The 19,696-nt window shown below is 41.1% G+C and overlaps 1 protein-coding gene across 1 annotated transcript; it reads right to left on the bottom strand.

Moving 5' to 3' along the window:
• Positions 1–516: 516 nt before the first annotated feature.
• On the bottom strand, positions 517–4,306 carry LOC129765375 (solute carrier family 12 member 8). The gene is made up of 5 exons (XM_055765632.1): positions 3,845–4,306; positions 2,315–3,782; positions 1,975–2,253; positions 1,739–1,917; positions 517–1,676 (listed from the first exon to the last, which is right to left on the bottom strand). Exons 1-5 carry the CDS (start codon positions 3,883–3,885, stop codon positions 1,517–1,519), a joined length of 2,127 nt encoding a protein of 708 aa, XP_055621607.1. The 5' UTR covers positions 3,886–4,306; the 3' UTR covers positions 517–1,516.
• Positions 4,307–19,696: the final 15,390 nt, after the last annotated feature.

The following is a 19,696-nucleotide window of genomic DNA, read 5'->3' on the forward strand; positions in this document are numbered from 1 at the left end:
TCAAGTTTTACTCCCGGAAGATAATCATTATGTACGCTGTACGGAAACTAAAATTTTATTGGATGAAGTAAAAGAAGATTTTATAGAAAGAATTTCCAAATTTTCCATATGTTGGTCGTAATTATGGTAAATATGATCCATTCTTAAATTCGATTGATTGAACACGATACGATACGTCGAAAAAGGCGACATTGAATATAGAAATACTCTTACGCATAAATGGCTGCTATGTCATATTCAACATAATGATCGAAAGATCGAAAATGTACACGAATAAATTCGGCCCTGTTACAGCTTAGGTGCTAAATGAGCCTAATAAAATAAACAGATGGGATAAAAACACAAACCGATTCGTTACAGGATCTGCCATTAGAACGCTACTACTATTTCATTACTATTTCTGATCCGTTCCTCAGATATATTTATCTGAAAGAAATTTCCATGAATATATTATTACGAGAACGATTTTCTGGAAATATCGATGGCATAATCGCCAAAAATGAAACAACTGTGTCATTTAGCTTGTATAAGAACTTATTTGTTTATTAATCACTATTACAATAAACATGAATACAGACTGTAGTGACTTACGTTGTTGAGGAAAACCATACAGAGGGCTATTTAAGATTAGTAGAAGTAGTAATAGAGCAAATCTGATACGTAACAATGTAGTAAGCAGTCAATCCCTTTGGACGCCTTCAGAGAAAATCGAAGAGAATTCAACTCCCTCTGACTACTTTTATAATGTCCACATGATTTCACAAGTATTCGGCGGGAAGCCTAACTGGAAGTTGAATGCACGAAAGCCGTGGTAATTTTGAGCTTGTACGTATCCTAGATTAGAATGAACACAACACTCAGTCGCTTGTTCTCTAACAAGTCATGCATATGATCTAGTTGAAACTGTCAGTTGTTTTCCCTACTCACTCGCCTTCCAGTACCCAAATCTCCCAAGGGTTGCATAGTTACACGCTCATGTTAATATTGTTCAATGTATTTATTATTTAACATTTTCCGTATGGTTTACCCAACTTAAAAATGTTTGAACAAAACATACACTTAGGATGATGGACTTATTAGCTGCGATTTTCAACGAAATTTCACTGGTAATCATGAAAGCAATAATATAAATAATCGTCATCTTTATAAATAATCTTGTGTTAACTAAACATCAGTAGCGGGAACTTTCTATTTACATTTTCAAAATGTTATCAATGGAACTGCTTTCAGCCAACATTGTGTTGCTCGTCTCATACTTATTGCTTAAAGATTGCGCGTAAATTTCAATAATAAAAATGTCCTTTCTTGCCCACTTCTCTTGTTTCTGCGTGGATTTTACAAAATACCTATTTGACCTTTGTAAATCACTTTTTTAGACTATCAGTTCGCTTTGGTGGTCTCCCAACGAATATATAATAAATGTACAAATACCCATCTCTAGCACTTTGACTACCACAATAGTAAGTATTGTTCAGTGTGTTTGTCACATCATTGGCGATATTCGCCGTTCACCTTCTCAAACGTCGTCCACATAGTGCCCCTGGACCACGGCGGACTGGTGATACCGTCGCCGCGAGGCGAAGTCTTCATTCTCCTCGTTTAATTGCGCCGCCGCTAATGGAACATTCGGGCAAGAAGGCGTCACCACTACCTGTTCGTAATCGTGCATCCGTTTTCTGTGAAATTGAAAACCAATACTTCATTCCTACAATCAATTGGATTGCTTAAGGTAACTCACCCAAAGCATCTGAAAACGACGTTTTTCAGCCACACAAAGAATCGAAATTCGTGCGCCAAACCAGGTTTAACTGCTGGATTGGCCGTGCCAACATAGAACCACACCACAAACACACTCCCTATGCAAATCAGCGCAAACACCCAGTTTACCAACAGCATCACGAGAACCTTCACTCCGGCCTGGAATGAAATTCATGATAAATGTTATTCTCGATACTTGCTTGTTCCGAAACCTACTCCCATCAGTGAAGCCCATCGGTTGCAGAACCCGGAGTACCAATTCTTCGTTTTCGAGTGGATCGGTGGGCGAATTGGTGCTATCGGTTCATCGTCAGCCTCGTCCAGTATGCTTCCGTCATTGTTGTTGCTGTTAGTTCCCCCACGGAAAATCACCTCACTGTTTATGGAAGTGCTATTGGATAACCCTCCATTCGTTTGATTCCCGCTTGTTTCTCCATTTGCAGCTGGACGGCTGGCTACTGTCGAAGGCACGTGCTGCGGTGAATTGGTTGGACTCTGAAGTAGAAAGAAACACGGATGAAGCTCATAATGACTTTAACCAACAAAGCGCTCTTACCGATAAATGTTTGTGTCTCGTTCGCTCCGGGAATAGCTGATCCAAGTCATTGTTATCCTGCAAATCCACCGTTGTTCCATAGTTTCTCGTTTCATACAATGGACTTTGGGCTTGTATTCTGAATCGTTCCTCCCTGGTGCTCTGAATGTCAAATGTTTGTGCCAGCGCAAAGTACGAGTAATCGATACATGCGTAGGTTAGCAGGAATGGCATAGTTACAATTGGAGCCAAAGTGTTGATATCTCCGACGATAATAAATGCAGTCGTCACCGAAGCTACAACGGCCATTGCATACAGCGGCACTTTATTCGGACCCCGGCCCATCCCAAGTTTGCCTATGCCAGGTATTACATTTTCATTCGCTATACTTTGCAACACACGTGGCGTTCCGTACATTGCTCCCAGGCAGGATGACATACTGGAAACGTAAATACCTGCGAGCAGGAGAAAAGGAATGGCCGACACTTTGGTCGCAATCATAAAATCTTTTGCCAGCGCATATCTCTGACACGTTGCTCCAAGGAACAGGACGAAGACCATATACAAAAATGTCGATGTACTCAGAGCGGCAAGCGTTCCGTTTGGTATGTCTGTTGAAGGTGCTCGAAGATCTCCACTCATGTTGATACCGGACAGTATTCCCGTTATTGTTGGGAAGAATACACCAAAAACGGTGAACCATGTCGTTCCAGAACTATACTTTGGCCACAAATTTAGTGCCATGTTCCCTTGACCCCAACCATCGAATCCATTCTCAGGATCTTCACCAGTGAAGCTACCCACCATAAAATTGAGCGCGGATATGAGTATTATGATCAAAAGGGCAAATTGTAGCTTCACTACCCATTTAACCCCTGCCACATTGATAATCCCAAGCAGCAAAACTGCCGCAACTGCGAACAATCGAATAGCCAAAGGATCCCCTTCCAATCCTACAAGCCCGGCCATTGATTCTCCAAAGCCAAGTACGTTCAGAGCACATCCCACAGCCTGGCCGAAGCAATAAAGTAAACCCAACGATCCACCAAATCTAGAACCCAGAGTGTGAGCTATCAAAAAGTAAACTCCACCACTCTCCACCCGACATCGTTCACAAATCCCAATCGCGGAAAGGACCGATATCAATGCGATCGACACAGCACAGAAGATAATCAGCACAGCGTGCATTATTCCCGCTTCAGCAACAATCCATCCGGCACGAAGAAACACGATGACACCGAAAATGTTGATCAAACAGGACGTGAACACTCCATCCCATGTACCGAAAAGCACTGGCTGCGAGATGAAAAAATTGCTCCTCCACCATGGTTTATCACCCTGGTCTTCGGCGAAAATTTCATCTCTGCCAGAGGCGTGATGTCCTCCGGCTCCATAATCATATTCATTTCCCAAATCAACGAATCCTCCGCTGTTGCCTCGCGGTCTGGCTCGGTCCGTTGGAGATGAGTCATCGCTTCCTAATCCGTATCTGTAGTTTTAAACGACAAATTAAAAAAAAAACTGACAGGAACCACGAAACTAAGGACCAACCTGGACCAATCAACATTGTTTCTGTTCTGATTGTTTGGCATGCTGCTATCTTTATAGATTACGCAAGTTCGGCTGACGTTCGTACGCCAATTGGTTTCACCTTAACCGTAGGAGCAACCAGTTCCGAAATCTCCCTGGCCACAAAAAGGTAAACAATACAACGCAGACCCTAAATACAACCAGGTCCTCTCAAACATCTGTCATCATAATCATAATCATCATCGATCCAGCGAACGGAGAATGTAACGTGATGTCATACTTTTTTTAAATGAAACTACTTTCTTCTGCAAACAATTCGACGTATTCACTTCGTATTTCGTAAATATCACGGAAGATTTCTTCCTAAAGAATTTGGCTACGTGTAGTTGCTTGCGCAAAATAAATAACAAAACGAAAAGGAAACATCAGCACTCTCGCGACGACAGCAGTAAAAAGTTTGCCACTCTGTTGCGCTACGCGAGATCTTTGATGGGAGGAGACCCGAGTAAAGAAAGAAGGCAATTGATTTTGTTGAGGTCATGGTGTGTCGATCCCAAGGCTGCCCAGCCTTTTCTGTTCTTTTGCTTTCTTTTCGGTCATGTTTTGCAAAGACATGAGAAAATGGATGCCATTTTTTTCAAAAATACTACAGTAATTAACACACGCGTTTAATTGGTCATTTTTGTAAACATCGAGTTCGAGGCCCAAATTAAAGCCCCACATTGAAAGTCGCCACCAGATGCCGACACTGTACCACTCTCATCGCCAATGTCCAATACAATACAGGTCAAAATTACCTGCAATGCGACACTGAGTGGTGCCTCGGCATGTCGCATAAAATGTAAATTGCTGTACATAAAGGCTGATTTAGACGATGCCAGTCAGCGCTCTAGTTGAAGTATCCAGTGAATTGAGAACAGACACTCTGTTCAAGTAAGAGGCCAATTACTTGTTCGATACTGGTACAAGTGACTTGAACAGAGTGTCTGTTCTCTGTTCACTGGATACTTCAACTAGAGCGCTGACTGGCATCGTCTAAATCAGCCTTAAGGGTAAGAACACACTGGAAGGCTCCAAGCGCTGGTTTTGCAGTGACAGGCCACCGCATGGGCTTAATCAAGGCGGCTAGAAGTAAATCCTAAGGTGAGGCCGTTTCGTCACTAAGTTGGTCAGGGGAGGGGTATATGAAAACAGTACGGAGGGAAGCAGAGGGGGAATTATTTGCTTGAAGCGTGAAAGAGACAGACTGATCATGAGCGAGCTTGGGTACAAGCGTAATGTCTTTTGTTTACAAACAACAGTAGACTTCCAAGATGGCTGAAGAGTGGTTTTAGCATGTTGGCCCACCTTAGGATATACTTCTAGGCGCCTGGGGCTCACTTATGGTAAGAGAATGAGATAAAACACACAAGGGGGGACGGGAGTGTACGGTTCCAAAGTCACTGTTGTACAGTTCCTCATTCACTGCGATGGAGATGATGCGCCGCACGGTTTTGTGAGAGCATTAAGTGAGCTACACATACAACGTCCCGTCACCGTGAAGTCAACCTACAGGAATGCCACTTTAAATATTATTTCATGGAAATCATATACGGCTTTTGCTACACATAGAGACGTCGGTTAATCGTTCGATTAATTCAAATAATCGAATAGCTGAAATAATAATCGAGTAATTTTGTATCGAATAATTTAAAATCAAAATATGAATACATCGAATAATTGTCACAGTAATCGCGATTAATGAAAGAAGGAATCTTTCTCAAGATAAATGCATTTTTAGGTTAAGAATTAGACTATATAAATTTTTTTATCCAACATTTTTTATCCATTTTATATCGACAACCCGATAGAATCGATAATCGAACAAATGAAAAATTTAGACATCACTAGCTACACATACATACAGAGCATGATTTGGGCACACATCGCTTGTTTACATTCGTAGTTCCTATGCAGCAGAAGCAGATTCATTGGGCCTGATCACGAACATCACTTCACGGTGAAAACGGAAAGAAATGCATACAAATTGCATACAATTCTTTTCGTTTTTACCGTGAAGTGACGTTCGTGATCAGGCCCATTATCAATCGGCGTTCTTGTAGATAATTTAAATATATTTGCGGTCTTTATACTAGCGCGAAATATTTCATAGAACTTTGTGAAACAGTTAGGCAAGCTTTTTCATGAACAAGAGTTTTTGTGACACACATATTACTTAATTTACTAGTAACTATTCCGCGATGTTCATTGATCGACCTCCCCACTAGATGTTGAATTGAAAAATTGGCAGTAAAGGATTTTCCTAGATTAAAGTCACAAAGGCTCAATACTAATTGATCGATTTTCTCCGTTTCCGATCAATCTTCTTATAAACATATTTCACTTCTCCGCAGGGCATGCAGGTACCCGGAAAACATAACTGAGGGTTGGATGATTTTTCTGGCTGAGTGTGTCCTCAATTTCAACATAATTAACCGCTTTTTTGGTAGAACTAACCGCCGATTAAGGATTCTTTTGTGGCTGTATTATAGTGATTTACAGCCTTTGGCTGGTTTATCACTTGGATCAACGGATTTATTCCAACGGAAGAATGTTGGGAGTGAGAATTGAACTAGTGGCCTTTAGCGTGAGAGGTACGAATGTTAACCACCACACCAGATCGCCTCCTACCGGTTAAGGATATCTGTACACGAATGTTCATTATAGTCTAATTCTTCACGAGACCTAAATTCCAGGGCAAAAAGCACAAAGCCCACATGGGAACTGTTGAAGTGTAGTCATCCAGTCTAAGCAAACCTATGTTTATTTGTACCCAATACCAACCTGAGACCCCTAGCAACCTAGTTTGTTATTTTGTTTGTTATTTTGTTTAAATGTTCACTTCACTAGTTTCACTCCTCAAGACTAGTCGTCTTTATTTCAAGCTTCCTGAAATCTTCCAAATCGTTACCACTCAAGAGGTTATGGGTACTTCAAGCAAGGATTCGGTGCACGGAATACCCCAGTTCAGCGGAGGTCCTGGATTTCACAACTGGAGTTTCCGGGTACGGATGTTCCTGGACGCGCAAGGAGTGGTCAAGACGTTGACAGATGATCCCCCAGCGGACACTGTGGAGGCCGCGGTGAAGACGAAATTTGACGAGACGGACAGAAAAGCGAAGTCACTGTTGATCGGTTTCCTTGGCGATGACTGCCTGGAAATCGTTCGAGATAAAACTTCTGCGAAAAAAATGTGGCAAGCTCTCGAAAATTCCTTTGCTAAGAAGTCTCTGGTGACGCAGAACCTGGTTCGGAAGCAGATTGGACGGTTGAGGATGAAGGAAGGCGATTCCATGCGTGGTCATCTGGTGGTTTTCGAAGACCTGATTGGGCAGCTCAAACAGGCAGGCGGAGAGTTAGCTGAAGCGGATTTGATCGTGACGCTGTTTGGGACTCTTCCGGAAGTTTTTGATCCGTTAATCACGGCGCTCGAAAACCTAGGCGACGAAGATTTGAAATTCGATACCGTCAAGCAGCGGCTCCTGGCAGAGGAGGTGAAGCAGCGTGACCGGCGTTCATCGGCGAAAAAGGTAAATTTAAACCGAAAACGTTCAAAGGCAAGTGCCACAAATGCGGCCGGAAGGGACACATGCAGAAAGATTGCCGCCAGAGGAACAACGGTGAGGCCAACGTAGCTTCAGGAAGCGGTTCTGTGAGCTTTATGGTCAACCGTGAAAAATCTGGCCGGCGGCAGAGCGAAAAGGTAACCTCAAGTTGGATTCTGGATCAAGTGACCATTTGATTAATGATGCCAGGGTATTTTCGTCGTCTTCAAGACTGGCTGAGCCGATCGTTCTTCAAGTTGCCAAGGACGGCGAAACACTCGTGGCGAGAACGAAAGGCGTGATCGATGGCTGCAGCAACAAAGGTGTTCGAGTAAATATCAACGAGGTGCTGTATATCCCCGACCTACGGGATAACCTGATGTCCGTTAAACGACTGGCAATTGCTGGAATTTCGGTGCTGTTTGATGGTCGTCAAGCAGTGTTACGGAAGGAGAACCAAGTGATTGCCACGGCCCATTTGAAGGGCAGTCTGTACGAGCTGGAAATCAACGTGGATCCACCGGCAGAAAACATGTGCGATGCAGAGGCGAGCGGATTGTGGCATCGTCGACTTGGCCATCTCAATGAAAAGGCGATGGCAAAACTGGTGCAGCACAACATGGTGAATGGCATCAACGTGAAACCAAAGGCCATTGAGTTCTGTGAACCCTGTGTACAAGGTAAGCAGTGCCGCGAACCTTTCAGCGGAACTAGACAGCGAGCAACCCGGGTGTTGGAACGAATCCACTCGGACGTCTGTGGTCCTATTGATCCACCGGCGTGGGACGGGTCACGATATTTTGTTTCCTTTATCGACGACCACACGCACTTCGTGGTTATCTACCTGATGAAGAAGAAGTCCCAAGTTTTCGAGAAATTCGGTGAGTTCGAAGCAATGGCTACAGCGGCGACAGGCAAGGCGATTTCCAGACTGACCGTAGATCAAGGAAGGGAGTACTGCTCCAACGAACAGAAGGCGTGGTACAGATCCAAAGGCATTCAAGTGGAGCCAACGGTCGCTTATTCTCCCCAGCAGAACGGTGTAGCAGAACGTTTCAACAGGGCTCTCATCGAGAAGATACGTGCTATGCTCTTCGATTCACAGGCCCCAAAGAATTTGTGGTCTGAAGCCGCCTACACCGGAGTGTACCTGCTGAACCGAAGTCCTACGGCAAGCCTCCAGTGTGAAAAGACGCCAGCTGAACTGTGGTTCGGTACGAAGCCAAGTGTAGAGAAGGTTCGCATATTCGGATGCAAGGCATTTGCGTGGATTCCAAGCCAGACAAGGAAGAAGCTCGATCCGAAAAGCGTGGAGGTAGTCTTGATGGGGTATGCCCCTAATGGCTACAGGCTCTGGGACAGAAAGCAACGGAAGATCATCGTAGCCCGAGATGTCAAGTTTGACGAAACACGTTTTCCTTATGGTGCAGAACCAGATGAATCATCAAAAGCTCCCCTGGTCGTCGTATTCCCGCTTGAACAAGAGGGGGAAGCTGAAGATGTACAAGCTGACGTGGCAGAACCAGGTGACGATTCCCAAGAAGAAGAAGATCCGCAGTCCGACGACGAAGCTCAACCAGACGAGCCTGACGATCCGACACCACCAGCGCTCCCTTCCCAACCAGAACACTGCGAGTCCGACGGACAAACGCAAGTGAGGCAGAGCGAACGGGAGCGCACGCTCCCTGGTAAGTTATTTGATTACTTTACCGGTTACGGAGCAACTTCTGGCGGTCTACTTTTCATAGATACTCCACAAAGCTATGATGAGATAGCTGGACGAAATGACAGCAAGGATTGACCGCACGTAGCCAAAAGCGAACTAGGCTCTCTGAAGAGGAACAACGTGTGGCAGTTAACGACGTGCCCGGCTGACGTGAAACCCCTCAAATCGAAATGGGTCTTCAGACTGAAGGAGGACGACAATGGTAGGCCCGTTCGCTACAAAGCACGTTTAGTGGCGAAGAGCTATCTCCAAAAGCCGGGACAAGATTTCGAGGAAACCTACGCACCGGTGGCAAGGCTGGCCACAATCCGAGCTGTGCTGGCCGTCGGAGTTCATCATAAGTATCATTTTCATCAAATGGATGTACGGACTGCTTTCCTGCATGGAAGTTTGAAGGAAACCATCTACATGGCCGTTCCGGATGGAGTTCAAGCGAAGCCTGGTCAAGTTTGTCGATTGGTCAAGTCGTTGTATGGCCTAAAGCAATCCCCGAGATGTTGGAACGAGCGTTTCAACGAAGAGCTGCTGAAGATGGGCTTCATTCGGTCCAAGCACGACTATTGCGCAATTGAAGCGTGATCTGGCCAAGCTGTTCGAGATGTCCGATTGTGGTGACCTGCGCCATTTCTTAGGCATAAAAATCGACTACAACAATGAGGCTGGTGTAATGAAGCTGTCGCAGAACGCAGGCATCAATCGGCTGATGAAACGCTTCGGGATGGATGACTGCAATCCGGTCAGAGTTCCGATGGAGAAAGGCCTCTCACTGGAACCGACAGGCCAACGCACTGACGAACCATATCGCGAGCTATTGGGATCCCTGATGTATCTCATGCTGTGTGTTCGACCTGACGTATGTTTTCCGGTTGGATACCTGGGTCGTTTCCAGCAAAACCCTACGACTCAACACTGGCAAGCACTGAAGCACGTGGTCCGGTACATTCAAGGAACCAGAGGTATGACGCTACTATTCCGGCGAGAGGAATCGAGCGTACCATTGGTCGGGTACGCGGATGCGGATTGGGCCTCCCATGTCACCGATAGGAAATCTGTCAGCGGTTACCTGTTCAAGGTGTTCGGATGTCCCGTCTCCTGGTGTAGCAAGAAGCAGCAGACAGTAGCAACATCATCCAGCGAGGCAGAATATGTAGCTCTGAGTCTGGCGGCGACTAAAGCGATTTGGCTGAACGGAGTTCTGAAGGATCTGCAAGAAAATAGCGCACCGGTTACCATCTACGAAGATAACAGGGGCTGCATCTGCATGGCGAAGAATTTGGAGATGAAACGCACCAAGCATATCGACGTCAAGCATCACTTCCTCCGTGATCACGTGGCATCTGGATCCCTAAAAATCGAACCTATCAAGACCGAAGATCAGATAGCGGATATATTTACCAAGCCGTTGGAATCTACCCGTTTCAAGGCTCTACGGTCAAACCTAGGATTAACTGTTTGAGAGGGGGTGTTGAAGTGTAGTCATCCAGTCTAAGCAAACCTATGTTTATTTGTACCGACTACCAACCTGAGACCCCTAGCAACCTAGTTTGTTATTTTGTTTAAATGTTCACTTCACTAGTTTCACTCCTCAAGACTAGTCGTCTTTATTTCAAGCTTCCTGAAATCTTCCAAATCGTCACCACTCAAGAGGAACATATTCACCTAATCCGACTATACAACCGCAATGTGCAGTTTGCACTGTACCTGTGCAACTTTTTGAATAATCAACCTGCTCCCATTGATATGGATCATAGCAATAACATCGAATAAATGATTAAATTTCAGAAGAAATAAACACATTTTTACATAAAAATAATGAACTATGAATAAATTTTCCGTTTAGAATGGATATCTTTTAATAGAATATCATGTTTTCTGCAAGGAATCTTCAACAGGTTTTATATTCTGATAAGGATTCAACTACTGATCTTCTCAGAATTACTTAATTGCAATCTTTTTAGACCCAAGGATTCAGTCGGACTATTTAGGAGTTCTTGAACCAAAACAATCTTGCTGGTAAAGTTATTGGAGTATATAAAATATCTTACAACGAATCTTCTGAGAGTAACAGCTCATCGTCGTCTTTAAGACCTGTAAATGAAACAAGAGAGACGAAACTGAATCAAACCATATACGAAACTCATGAAAAACATGTTGGGACTATTTTGACCAAGTGGCAAATGAAAATAATAGTTAAAGTCGTGTTCAGGGAAAAAATCCCGTTGCTAACGAAATCGATTTTTTACTTTTTTCTTCTTCTGAAAATACGTCAATAATATGTGAGATAGAGGAGCTAGTGAACCATTAAAGTCAAAATAACGGAACTAGTAACCAGGATGTGTTGTTTCTGTGCTGCTTTTTGAAACTGGTATTTTTACGGCGGCTCGACTGCGAAGGAATATATATATATATATATATATATATATATGTGTAAATCAAATGTAAACCGCCCGGACCTGACATGGTAAACGCGATTTCAATGCGGCGAAACTATGTGTGTAGTGTTTTGCCGCAAGTGACGCAAGTGGTGGTTGCCAGACGATTTCTATTATTATCTTCACAATCAAACTCATCGAACGAAAATAAAGATTGAGTTGTTTTATTATTTTTTCCGTTTTGTTCGATGAATTATATAACTTTATTCTAAATTACAGAATGCATATAAGGAAAACGTTTCGTGAAGGGCTTTCCATTCACCATGTTCACAGGAACAAAACCTCATAATTCAACTGTTTACAAAATGAAGACATGTTATCATATCTGGCATCCTTGTGCTGTGTTGTTTACATGTAGAAAGGAGTGGAATGAAACATCAAAAAACGCGCGATCTAAAGCGATCAGTATGTCATAGCACGCGATAAGTTCCAATCGGCCTATGGTTCGATGTGTGGCACCCGGATGCGTGAGCGTTCGACCATTGATACTCGGGCTCGAGTCCAACTCGAATTTTGAAAACATATCCCACAAATTATCATTTCATCGATTCCCGAGGATGTGACCATCCGGAAGATGCTTCGATTCTTCGGACAGGACCTAAACAGCAATACTAAAAACATGAAAATTACCTTGCTTTACTTCAGTCCAGATTGTTTTATGCATATCGATGGTTCGGAAGTACAACATCGTTGAAAACTGATACCAACAGGTGAATTTGAACAAATCCAAATTATACATATAGTACACAAAACAGTTTATTCTTGGCTGTTCCTAGTGTCAGAAAAGCAAACGATTCTCATGCCTCGGGAAATCAAAACCGAATGGCTTGCTGAAAGTTCTTGATTGACATCAACCAAGAGTTGAACCAAGAGCTTCAGGAAGCTAAAATCCGAATTGCCGTCCACAATTTCCTCTGGGTTTTGATTATAAAGAAAATCTAAATAGAATATCTTTACGCTGCAATGAATAAATATATACATTAAGCTAAACTACAATAGAAATAAACTTATTTAGACAAATTTATTATACCGCTCCATGATACTTGCAAAGCTAACACGTCACATCCTCACTGTTACTGATTGTTGAGATTTAACCCATAATGCACAATACCATTTTCACAACCAGTCTACCAGTATTGATTGTCATTGATGTACTGGGCACCTTACACGGTCAACCGGATTGACAATAAGTGTCTTCAATATCGTGACAGCTAGGCTTTCAACATCTGATCTAACCTCAATCAATATTTTTCCACCTTACACGGTCAATATCGCCCTCAACCCGAGACAACGAAAATATCCGCGATGGCTAGTGGCGACATTCGAGTTTGGGATCCAAACTATTCTCTATCAGATTAGAAGGCTAAAAGGCAATTTTCAATTGGTAAAATTTGAATGAAAATATCTACTTGGTATTATTTAATTAGTTGAAGCGCGTAGTCCTAACCTTAACTTAACCTACTTCCTCTGAATTTTCAGATATTCCTACTAAAATGTATTATTATAATATAACGTCAATTTCAGACATAATTTTTGTATGGGATTTTCTCACCACTTGCAGAAAAAAAGTGATTTGCATTCACATAGAATACTAATTTGATTCGTAAAAGTTAATTTTCATTCATAATTTACACTTTAGAATTCGGTTTTTCTTCTCAAAAATACATCATAATACTCGTTTCACAAATACAGACTGTTCCTTTCAGTTTCAGAGATGCCAGATTATTTTAGTTTGCGAAAATATATGCAAGTTATTTTATCTGCAAGCAAATATTTTTATTCCATAAATGAGACTATGACAGTAGAACCCCGATTATCCGCGAGCGGGTGATCCGCCCTGCGGATTATTCGTGACTGCGAGTTCCATAGTAAATCAATAGGCCTTTCCGGAATTTGTTAGTGAGTGGTAGGCCCATGCTCTTTTGTTGTGGTCATGGCTTTAACATTATTTAGCCACTGGTGTACACGACCTTATAGATGGATAGTTGATTGATTTTTGTATTGATAGAACATAGTTTTCATGTTGAAACATCTCTTTTCGTGTTTGCATTTTTTTTGTCCTTTAATGGGTCATCGCGATATTCGTTAATCGCGGTGAGTTTGCCCGACTATTCCGCGGATAATCGGGATTCTACTGTAGCTTGAATTAACACATGATGTTTTTTCATCTGTGATTTTCCCAGATCTTCTCATTCTCCAAATTTTATAGCGGAGTGTGAAGAAACACACAACCCGCTCACTAGCGCAAAGAATGACCGAGTTCAACGTTAAAAAATTCCTAAAACGTTGTTAAGTTTCATCCACTCTCTCACCATCACATTGTCAGTTTACTTTGAAGTTTTGATTTGTATCGTGAAAAGTACCGTATTTTGCTAATCAAAGTATCGGTTTTCCAAACCAAAAGCTTCCATTTATGATTCCTACAATTTCAGTAGTTTATAAATTTTAATTGCAATCGCAAAAAAGACTAACAAAAATTAAATGTGCGCTTGCATATCTGGCAACTCAGTCTGGAAGTCCGTGAGGTAAAACGTCAACATCATGCATCTATATGAAATGTCACGGTCAACTTTATTGACAATATGATGACATTTGAGAGCATAATGACAGCTGAACATGGCCGACAACGCAGAAATCCGGATTTTCTGATTTTCGGGCATCAATATCGTGACATTTCATACGGATGCATGATGATGACGTTTTACCTCACGGACTTCCAGACTGAGTTGCCAGATTTGCAAGCGGACATTTAATGTTTGTTAGTCTTTTTTGCGATTGCAATTAAAATTCATAAACTGAAATTGTAGGAATCATAAATGAAAGCTTTTGGTTTGGAAAACTGATACAGTAATTTACATTTAATGCGACATGCCGAGGAACCACTCAGTGTCGCATTGGAGGCGATTTGACCTGTAATTGGACATTGAAGATGAGAGTGGTACAGCGTCGACGTCTGGCGGCGAATTTCAATGTGGGGCAATAATTTGGGCCCGAACTCGATGTTTACAAAAATGTCTAACTAAACGTGTCGCATACAGGTCTGCCCAATTAGAAAAATGTCGCATTAAATGTAAATTACTGTACCTAAAATAGCAAAATACAGTACTTTTCGCGATACAAATCGAAACCTCAAAGTAAACTGACAATGTGATGGTGAGAGAGTGAATGTCATTTTTTGCGCTAGCGAGCGGGGTCTAAGTTGTGTGTTTCTTCACACTCCGCTATAAAATTTGGAGAATGAGAAGATCTGGGAAAATCACAGGTGAAAAAAAATCACGTGTTAATTGAAGTTACAGTAGAATCCCGATTATCCACGAATAGTCGGGATGATGTTTAAACATAGAAACTATATTTTATCAATACAGAAATAGATACAGATACAGATAATCGAGGTACAGATACAGATACAGATAATCAGGGTTCTACTGTCATAGTCTTATTTATCGAATAAAAACATTTGCTTGCAGATAATATATTTTATATTTTCGCAATCTAAAATAATCTGGCATCCCTGAAACTGAAAGGATCAAGCCGGGTTCAGACGGTGCGAGCAAGCATACGAGTCGGTCTAGTCAGTTACTGCAGTGCAGCTACTCACACCGTGTGAACACATCATGCCAGTTATTGTCATGTGTGATCCGGCGTGCGAGCTACTTCAAAGTTTTTTGAATTTAAGCCGGGTTCAGACGGTGCGAGCAAGCATACGAGTCGGTCTAGTCAGTTACTGCAGTGCAGCTACTCACACCGTGTGAACACATCATGCCAGTTATTGTCATGTGTGATCCGGCGTGCGAGCTACTTCAAAGTTTTTTGAATTTACTCGCACTCGCATGCTTCAAAACGTCAAAAACAGAATTTAGCGTTCGAATCAGGGATGCCAAATGTAAAGAAATGTCTCTATTTTTAAGATATTTGAAAATATGCGAAGATATTTATAGACTTGAAAATTATTGGAAAAACAAATAAAACCCTCATAGTTTCTTAACGAAATCATTGTTATTCCGTTTTGCACGCTGGCGGGGCACGCTTTCTTTTTGAGATAGTTTTCTGGAGAATGTCTAATATAGAATCATTATCAGGCACAATTTTCATTCAAAATTCACTCACAACTTGCGAAAAAAAGTAAGGTTCTAAGAAACAGAATACATATTCGATTTAAAAAAGTACATTTTCATTCATTATTTTAATTTTTGACGCGTGTGAATAAAATTTTAAAAAGTCTTCTAGACTATCATTTAAAGCATCACATACTTCCGGAATTATCTTAGCTATGGATGCTTTCGAGATTCTAAAAAATATCGACAACAATCTGAACAATATTCCAGAAGAAAGGCATATTAATGTCATTTATATTATCACTCTTGCAGGTACAGCATCCTTCATGAGTGTATCTTGGCGTTGTATTTGTGGAGCAATTAAATTCAACAGTTTTTCCACTTGTTCAGGTGTTATTCTCAACACTGCTCTGTAATCTCTATAAAATTGTGTAATGATACATTCAACTGAAAACCTAAGATGAAAACTACCAATAAAGAAGTCGATTTCGGACCAATCATTTGACAAATTCGGACCTGATTGCTGTTTCTGACTATTTGATGGACATTTGAAAAATCGCCTGGCATCCCAGGTAAACCCGTGCCGTAGTATCTAGTTTCTCGCCAGCAGCTCACACTATGTGAACGGACAAGGCGAGTCAACCAATTGTCAAGCGAGTCCACCGGGTCAGTAGCTGCTCATTGTCAAGTCAGCTACTAGCAACGTATAAATGGGCCTTTACTCGCACTCGCATGCTTCAAAACGTCAAAAACAGAATTTAGCGTTCGAATCAGGGATGCCAAATGTAAAGAAATGTCTCTATTTTTAAGATATTTGAAAATATGCGAAGATATTTATAGACTTGAAAATTATTGGAAAAACAAATAAAACCCTCATAGTTTCTTAACGAAATCATTGTTATTCTGTTTTGCACGCTGGCGGGGCACGCTTTCTTTTTGAGATAGTTTTCTGGAGAATGTCTAATATAGAATCATTATCAGGCACAATTTTCATTCAAAATTCACTCACAACTTGCGAAAAAAAGTAAGGTTCTAAGAAACAGAATACATATTCGATTTAAAAAAGTACATTTTCATTCATTATTTTAATTTTTGACGCGTGTGAATAAAATTTTAAAAAGTCTTCTAGACTATCATTTAAAGCATCACATACTTCCGGAATTATCTTAGCTATGGATGCTTTCGAGATTCTAAAAAATATCGACAACAATCTGAACAATATTCCAGAAGAAAGGCATATCAATGTCATTTATATTATCACTCTTGCAGGTACAGCATCCTTCATGAGTGTATCTTGGCGTTGTATTTGTGGAGCAATTAAATTCAACAGTTTTTCCACTTGTTCAGGTGTTATTCTCAACACTGCTCTGTAATCTCTATAAAATTGTGTAATGATACATTCAACTGAAAACCTAAGATGAAAACTACCAATAAAGAAGTCGATTTCGGACCAATCATTTGACAAATTCGGACCTGATTGCTGTTTCTGACTATTTGATGGACATTTGAAAAATCGCCTGGCATCCCAGGTAAACCCGTGCCGTAGTATCTAGTTTCTCGCCAGCAGCTCACACTATGTGAACGGACAAGGCGAGTCAACCAATTGTCAAGCGAGTCCACCGGGTCAGTAGCTGCTCATTGTCAAGTCAGCTACTAGCAACGTATAAATGGGCCTTCAGTCTGTATTTGTGAAGCGAGTATTATGATGTGTTTTTGAGAAGGAAAAACGAGTTTTAAAGTGTAAATTATTAATGAAAATTAACTTTTCCAAATCAATTTAGTATTCTATGTGAATGCAAATCACTTTTTTTCTGCAAGTGGTGAGAAAATCCCATACAAAAATTGTATCTGAAACTGACGTTATATAATAATAATAAATTTTAGTAGGAATATCTGAAAATTCATAGAAAATAGGTTAAGTTAGAGTTAGGACTACGCGCTTCAACTAATTAAATAATACCAAGTAGATATTTTCATTCAAATTTTACCAATTGAAAATTGCCTTTTAGCCTTCTAATCTGATGGAGAATAGTTTGGATCCCAAACACGAATGTCGCCACTAGCCATCGCGGATATTTTCGTTGTCTCGGGTTGAGGGCGATATTGACCGTGTAAGGTGGCAAAATATTGATTGAGGTTAGATCGGATGTCGAAAGCCTAGCTGTCACGATATTGAAGACACTTATTGTCAATCAGTTTGATCGTGTAAGGTGCCCATTACAAGAAGAGAGCAAACGAAATAAACTGTCACTAAAGCTGATGTCACATTAGGCGGCGGTGACACAGGATGCAGAGAAGTGATCGTACGAATTGTATGTAATAGTGAAAGTAAACAACCACATTGAGTTGTATTGGTGTGGTTACATTGCTTCCCCCTTGCTTCGTTCGAATTCGTCTGTTTCTATCGAACAAAATTGTTTGTTTCTATTCGTACAATCAAATTTTCGTGCGTACTCCTATCCAAAGTAACCTTAGCCTTAGGCGGATTCGCGGATATCGCGAAGGTTTTTTTTCTCGATATGAATTCGCTTCCAAAACTGGCCCGCTCTGTGTGACATGGCTAATTCACAATACACTGTAGATCCTCCGCTGCGGTTTTACTCGCGGAATCCGCCTAATGTGACATCAGCCTAAGTTGTAAGCAAGCGAATAATAGCGAATTCGTTTTTAAAATTGAGTCAGTGCCAAACTGACTCTGTAATAGCGAATTCGTTTTTAAAACTGAGTCAGTGCCACACTGACTCTGTAATAAAAAAACGTTTTCAGTTTCACGAATGCGGTGGTTTGTTGGTGTGCGTTATATAGTCTGATTTGTTTACATTTGCGACGACAAATGTACAGTGTCGACGTCTGGTGGTGATATTAGTGCTTGGGAGGTAAATTATTCTCCATCAGATCAGAAGGGCCAAGTGCAGTGTAAAAATAAAAATGAATGAAAATTTTTACTTCATATTGTTTGATTACCAAACACATGTAGTTCTGACACTCACTTAACCATTTGTCGATGCATTTCCTGTTTGTTCCACAAATAATTACTATTATAATATAAAATCATCATTAGTCACAGTTTTCGTTTCGCTTATTTCATCACATAAAATAAATATTCGATACGTTAAAGTAAATTTTCATTCATAATTTTGATTTTGAAAGCTGGTTTATTCCACCTGAATATCCATCATTATTTTCGCCTCACAATGAAAGCACACGTAGCTTAACGCCGTCTACGCGAATAAACTCTTCAAAATCAGAATCCGAATTGAATTACGATTCCAATAATAAAAAAGCAAAAGCAACAGGTTTTCCATTTTCATAGTCTTTATTTTTAGATTTTCCAAAACAATACTCGGAACTTGACAGTTCAGTATAGTTGTATTGGTGAACCAGAGTGCCAACCCGTGAAATATCTCAGTGCGAAACTGAGTGAATAAAAAAACGTTTTGACAGCAGTTAGTGCGACACTGGGGTTGAAACTGAAGAAAAACGAATTCGCTATAAGTAACACGCGTTTTACTTTGTTCATCACCAACCCGGAATTTCTACTGCGAAGTATTTGGTTATAGCAGTTTGGCGACGATACGGAAAAAACCTACGCGGATACGAAGGAGATAATCGGAAACGAAAGTTTGCTGTACCGGAGAAGAAATTTCATCAAGGAAGCAGATTCTAGAAGAGAATTCCGCTTGCAGAAGGAAAGAAGCTATTCATAACCTTCTTAGCGCTACGAAAAGGGGTACATTCAGCCGACGACGGTGTGGTTTGATTCCAATGAGGTACATATAGAGGTGGAGCAGTAGGCGAAGTGTATCTGTATTGGCAAGCCAAATATCGTGTCGTAATTATTTGCATTCAATATGGAATGTATATGGAAGAAACAAAACAATGTTGAAAGTACTTACGGTTGCATGATAATTTGAGCTAAAACTCTCATGAAATCATTCAACTGGTTGTTTTTTAACAGATGACAATTATATCGTGGCTTATTTCGATTATTCATGTGGTAAAAAGGTCCAGAGAGCAGTCGTATGCTTAGTTCTCGAAAGCAGTAATATTTTCGATGAATTTTTGATTAATTGGCG

The sequence above is a fragment of the Toxorhynchites rutilus genome, chromosome 2 (assembly GCF_029784135.1).
Source record: "Toxorhynchites rutilus septentrionalis strain SRP chromosome 2, ASM2978413v1, whole genome shotgun sequence".
Classification (NCBI taxonomy): domain Eukaryota; kingdom Metazoa; phylum Arthropoda; class Insecta; order Diptera; family Culicidae; genus Toxorhynchites; species Toxorhynchites rutilus.

Coding starts and splice junctions, on each gene's coding strand:
- LOC129765375 (XM_055765632.1), bottom strand. CDS start 3,885: ATGCCAAACAATCAGAACAGAAACAATGTTGATTGGTCCAG. Junction 3,783..3,844: donor AACAATGTTGATTGGTCCAG/GTTGGTCCTTAG, acceptor TTAAAACTACAG/ATACGGATTAGGAAGCGATG. Junction 1,918..1,974: donor GATGGGCTTCACTGATGGGA/GTAGGTTTCGGA, acceptor ATTTCATTCCAG/GCCGGAGTGAAGGTTCTCGT.